Source organism: Watersipora subatra, unplaced genomic scaffold (assembly GCF_963576615.1).
Source record: "Watersipora subatra unplaced genomic scaffold, tzWatSuba1.1 SCAFFOLD_76, whole genome shotgun sequence".
NCBI classification, from domain to species: domain Eukaryota; kingdom Metazoa; phylum Bryozoa; class Gymnolaemata; order Cheilostomatida; family Watersiporidae; genus Watersipora; species Watersipora subatra.
The window spans coordinates 207,430-213,415 of NW_027045273.1; the positions used below are offsets into that span (position 1 = coordinate 207,430).

The 5,986-nt window shown below is 35.5% G+C and overlaps 1 protein-coding gene across 1 annotated transcript; it reads right to left on the reverse strand.

Moving 5' to 3' along the window:
- Window positions 1-1,086: 1,086 nt before the first annotated feature.
- LOC137410104 (E3 ubiquitin-protein ligase HECW1-like) lies at window positions 1,087-5,028 on the reverse strand. The gene is made up of 6 exons (XM_068095687.1): window positions 5,003-5,028; window positions 4,751-4,827; window positions 4,401-4,522; window positions 4,247-4,310; window positions 3,847-4,016; window positions 1,087-1,134 (listed from the first exon to the last, which is right to left on the reverse strand). Exons 1-6 carry the CDS (start codon window positions 5,026-5,028, stop codon window positions 1,087-1,089), a joined length of 507 nt encoding a protein of 168 aa, XP_067951788.1.
- Window positions 5,029-5,986: the final 958 nt, after the last annotated feature.

A 5,986-nucleotide genomic window follows, 5' to 3' on the forward strand; every position in this document is an offset into this window, starting at 1 on the left:
CTGTCATACAGAGTAAGTTAAGGCCGGTCATACAGAGTAAGTTAAAGCCTGTCATACAGAGTAAGTTAAAGCCTGCCATACAGAGTAAGTTAAGGCCGGTCATACAGAGTAAGTTAAAGCCTGTCATACAGAGTAAGTTAAAGCCTGTCATACAGAGTAAGTTAAAGCCTGTCATACAGAGTGAGTTTAGGCCTGTCATACAGAGTGAGTTAAAGCCTGTCATACAGAGTAAGTTAAAGCCTGTCATACAGAGTAAGTTAAAGCCTGTCATACAGAGTGAGTTTAGGCCTGTCATACAGAGTGAGTTAAAGCCTGTCATACAGAGTAAGTTAAAGCCTGTCATACAGAGTAAGTTAAGGCCTGTCATACAGAGTAAGTTAAAGCCTGTCATACAGAGTAAGTTAAAGCCTGTCATACAGAGTGAGTTTAGGCCTGTCATACAGAGTGAGTTAAAGCCTGTCATACAGAGTAAGTTAAAGCCTGTCATACAGAGTAAGTTAAGGCCTGTCATACAGAGTGAGTTAAGGCCTGTCATACAGAATGAGTTAAGGCCTGTCATACAGAGTGAGTTAAGGCCTGTCATACAGAGAGCTAAAAGCTACTAAAACTGATAGTAGCTATTTACTATAAATACTATTTACTGTGTGTGTGAACTTGTAGCTGTCATAGATAGATTTGCTGGAGCTCACCCTATAAAATTTTACTTGCATTCACAAACATGATTTAATGCAATGTCCGTAGTCATGTATTTTAATAGTCATTTTATTGCACTAGTGCTTTAAAAAAATTTCGAAAAAGATTAAATGTCTAGTAAACTGATGCAAATAGAAACAATCACATTAACTATTTGCAACTGTAATTACATCGCCAAGCTACTTCATTCTTTTTGCTGAATTACGATGATCTTAAACATTCCAAGTAGATAAGGAGGTCAGGCTGACAAAGTTGCTCATGCTCACCGCATTGCTGGAGTTTCAGCCGTGTCAGTAAGTTCAACATCACTGTTCCCAGAGGAATCGGAGAGAATATCGGCAGAAGATCTATCTACAGCGTTCTCTACTGCACTGTCTGTGATGGCGCAGCAGCCTACGCGTGTTTCTCCAAGATGGTTCCTATCCATTGAATGCCTGCTCGCTACAGTGCATATAAATAGTTATCAGTATCTGCAGAATTAAGCCGTTCTATAAACTTTAAAGTCCAATTATACTGTAGAGTATATTATTGAAGTTTCCAAGGCATTGAAACCCAGAAAGAACGCAAAAGAAACTCTACTTTAAAATATTCTACTGCCCCAATATGATGTTTCCTCTCCATGCTGTTATTACATTGACAATAAATGAATATGTATTCTGTGCTGTAATATCTACGGACAAAATGAAGTAACTTATTAGCTTCCACTTCTTATTTCATTATAATTTATTATTAACACAGAATTCAAATAAACACCTAACTTTACCCGATAATAAGTAACTTAAAACTCAAGTAAGCACCAAACTACCACATAATAATTAACATAACACTCAAGTAAACACCAAAATCTACCAGATAATCATTAACATAACATTCAAGTAAACACCACACTACCAGATAACAATTAACATAACATTCAAGTAAACACCAAACTCTACCAGATAATAATTAACACACCTTTCAAGTAGACAAAAACCTGCCAGATTACGTTGCTTACCATCATAAGGAATGATTGTCGGTTTAAACATCAATGTACCACAGATGTGGTCATGTGGCGTTCGACCAATTAATTGACAGCTAACAGTCAGCCTGGAACAAACAGGAAAGCAGTTCATCAAATGACTTACCACGATATCACCTGAAGACTCAATGTACTACAGATGGTAAAAAGATGGCCTAGGAAAGGTTGCTCTCGTAAACCTTTACTAACCTTTGTCTGTTTGCTAAGGAATCAAAAGGGATTCTCTAGTTGCCTGGTGAATGGAACTCATACACTGAATGCAATTCAAATATTTACTACAATTGTGGTTATCTGAACGGACAAACTATAAGTCCGACTGCTCATCAACTGTACCGCCAACATGACATGAGATGAACTGTACTAGCTTTACGCTACAACTAGCATATTTGGATGTTGCTCCTTCTTTTCATGACTGAGAAGACTTGAAAGTCAACGTGTAATAACCCCACACGATGCTAGAAACTAGTTATGCTTGCATCAATGATCAGTAAAGATCTCCTGGAAGTCTCTTGTAAGTAAAAAAATCAGCCATACAGATGACTGGCTTGCTCTGGTCTACACATCAGGATAAGATCCTTGAGGCAGTAATTTTGAATAGTGACTAACATTTTATGTAGATTAGCAAGATACTATTCATGTGTTCCAATTAATAGCCGAATTTGTACCATTTGACAATTTATACCATGTGCGCTTTCGTGCTATATCATGTACATAATGCTATATCATGTATATAATGCTATGCATTATATTATAACCAGTGTAAACCAGAGTTTTTCAGTTTAGTAAAAACTAGTGGATAGTCATTTTAGGAAAGCAGATGGCTTGCAAGTCTGGAGGCAAAAAAGAAAACACAAGAATATTGAATGAAAAATTCCGGTTCTCTCTTTTATGATGAGCATCACAGACATTGAAAAGAAACCCATATTCAGCCTTTATGCATATTCTGTTTCAAAAATTAAATCCTTACGCTATAAAAAAATTATACAAGACACTCTCTGACCAAAACTGATGGATGATGCCGATAGATTTCTCAGGACAATTGCAGTAAATTGTTTAACAAGTTCACAGAAGCATTGTTTTAATATAATAATTTGGTAAAACATTGTGTACTCCAGCCATGTTACATACTAGTTGTATTCAATTTGGCAAGCATTTTTAGTGAACCTACTACTGCCATAAACTAAAATGTATAAACATGTTTAGACCGAATTATTTGCATAATAAAATGCTGTCACGAGAATTCATTATATTTAATATATGCTCAATTTCAAAATATATTCAGCGGAAACAACCCACAATAACTTTCAAAGTGCCTATTAAGGTTACCAACAGCAAAGGGCAGTGTGACAAACGGGACTAAAAATCTTACCCGAGTTTAGCCTTCTCTATAACTTGCTTCATAGGAAGAGATAGTTGACCTAAGAACCGGAGAAGAGTGGGGAGAGCAGTGGTGAATCGATCCTTTACTTTCATAAAAAGAGTGTCTGATGGCAGCGCAGTAAAGTGGAATATCAAAAAGACAAGTAAAGTGTTAGCAGTAGTAACTAGTAACTTAATGCTAACTGACACTGCAGTCAGCATATACTCATTATCTTGAATTTCTTGCTGAACCAACATTGGATAGCCCACCTGCTCCATCATCGAATCAGTTATCGGAAAATCACTGCAACTTTAGAAGCAGGTTAGAGAGATGTTTTGAAATCCTCTACTATGTTGCATGGGACTGTCAACTGTAAAGCTACATTTAAGTTAATTAATGTTTCTAAATGCTCTATTGAGCTAGATGGAGTTGTCATTTAGGAAACTATGGTAAAACCTATATTATAACACCACATTGATTTAAACGCCACCTCTAATAGAAGCCAATATAAAAGGGTTGAAAAATACAACGTAACCGTCTATTTGAACATCACTTCTAATAAAATGCAACTGTAGTGGAATTGTTGAAAAATAGAGCGACATAGCATTCAAATAAAGGTATTACGGTATATTCATTTGAATATCATCATTTTTTTTAAATGCTCTACGGAGTTGGACAGTATTCAAATGCTATTTGACTGTAATCCAATTTGAAGAGAAATTTATATTTCTAACAGTAATAGTCTATTTCAAATACATGTACTACAAGAATGTACCTCATTGTGCCACCTTGGCTCAGTTGTATTGTCGCAAACAGATGTCCTAAAATCCTTGTAGTGGTAAGAGAGAGCAGGTTGAGACCTATCCTGTCCTAGCTCTACTCGTATTTTTACATAAGGGTCAGGATTGAAGAACATGCCCTTTCTCACATGAGTAGCCTCAATGTCTGCATACAATGGATCTTAGAGATTATGCATGATCTTGACAAGGTGTATTTTATGCCTTCAAACATGTTATCACTACGTTAGTGAAAACATTTTAAATGCTGAAGAACAACACCTGATAAACAAACAGTCCAATGACAGCAGTCAGAAAGTGACCACAACGACTTGACACGTGAGTAACATTATGACACTACATGTAAGCAAGCAGACAGCCTAGCAACAGTTAGCCTACCTTCGATTGCTAGATGCACTATTTCTGCCTCACTGTCCATGGATGTCTGACCCCATAGACCACTCTACAACAAAATTGTATGTAGCAACCTTGAAGGTGCTGGGTACATCCTCTTATCGCTATAGTGAGATCTCAACAATAGGTTAATGCATACAGAAAACTTATCTCTTACACCAGAAGAAGAGGCCAAAGAATTCCTGACTAGAATTGGCTCTGTAACAGCTCTCAGATTTCCAGTGTTACCATGGTAATACCGAAAACATATTCTTGTTTCAGCTAAAAGATATAACACGAACGGAGTAAAATACTTAGTATCTATGTAATCTAGTGGTATAATGTAAAAGAAATCTACGTAATATTAAAAAATTAATTTGTGTACATAAAGATAAATATTTTATTCATGTTATGCTAAAGATCTATCTGTATTTTTAAAACAATTGTGTCAGATTGTGCAAAAGTTTGAAGAAAGCATAGGAGTAGGAAGCGGACTGAATATGAACATACGTTCTGTGAATACGGAGGCTATTCTATTAAAAAGCCAGACAAGATCTCCTTTTATGCTGCCACTCACGCCACGATTCCTGTAGTCAAGTCATTTTCCAGGATGAGCTTGATCTAAATATAACAGAGGATATGCCAGTTTAACTGTGGATAAATGTTAGATGCATTTTATCATGAGTGGAAGGTTGCTGACATCAATTCCTAAATACTCAGGCTGCAATAACCTTCATAGCTTGGTCATTTAAAATTAGATACATTGCTAAGTACTCGACAAAGACCATTTTAAAACACCCTGTTACAGAAAACATGACTATGACCTACAGATAAGCATTCAGGAAACATAATAGCAAATGCTCAAGCTTCTGTAACCCCTTTCCAACCAGCAACATCAACCACAATAAGCTAATTAGCTCAATTGGAGCATTTCTAGCATGTTTGGTTGAAATTGGAAAATTACATTTTTCAGTTTTGTAAGACGTTTGTAATATTCTCACAATAAGCTAATTAGCTAAATTGGAGCATTTCTAGCATGTTTGGTTGAAATTGGTAATTTACATTTTTCACTTTTGTCAGACAATTGCAATATTCTCACAATAGGCTAATTAGCTCAATTGGAGCATTTCTAGCATGTTTGGTTGAAATTGGAAACTTACATTATTCAGTTTTGTCAGACGTTTGTAATATTCTCACAATAAGCTAATTAGCTCAATTGGAGCATTTCTAGCAAGTTTGGTTGAAATTGGAAATTTACATTTTTCAGTTTTGTCAGACGTTTGTACTATTCTCACAATAAGCTAATTAGCTCAATTGGAGCATTTCTAGCATGTTTGGTTGAAATTCGAAATTTACATTTTTCACTTTTGTCAGACGTTGGTAATATTCTCACAATAAGCTAATTAGCTCAATTGGAGCATTTCTAGCATGTTTGGTTGAAATTGGAAATTTACATTTTTCACTTTTGTCAGACGTTTGTAAAATTCTTACAATAGGCTTATTTGCTCAATTTGAGCATTTCTAGCATGTTTGGTTGAAATTGGAAATTTACATTTTTTACTTTTGTCAGACGTTTGTAATATTCTCACAATAAGCTAATTAGCTCAATTGGAGCATTTCTAGCATGTTTGGTTGAAATTGGAAAATTGCATTTTTCACTTTTGTCAGACATTTGCAATATTCTCACAATAAGCTAATTAGCTCAATTGGAGCATTTCTAGCATGTTTGGTTGAAATTAGAAATTT

What these genes read in the sequence shown, in the direction of transcription:
- LOC137410104 (XM_068095687.1), bottom strand. Translation starts at nt 5,028, where the DNA reads ATGGTCTTTGTCGAGTACTTAGCAAT. An exon ending in TTTGTCGAGTACTTAGCAAT is followed by an intron (nt 4,828 to 5,002) that starts GTATCTAATTTT and finishes ACTTGACTACAG; the next exon opens with GAATCGTGGCGTGAGTGGCA. An exon ending in AGTGCATCTAGCAATCGAAG is followed by an intron (nt 4,017 to 4,246) that starts GTAGGCTAACTG and finishes CATTGTATGCAG; the next exon opens with ACATTGAGGCTACTCATGTG.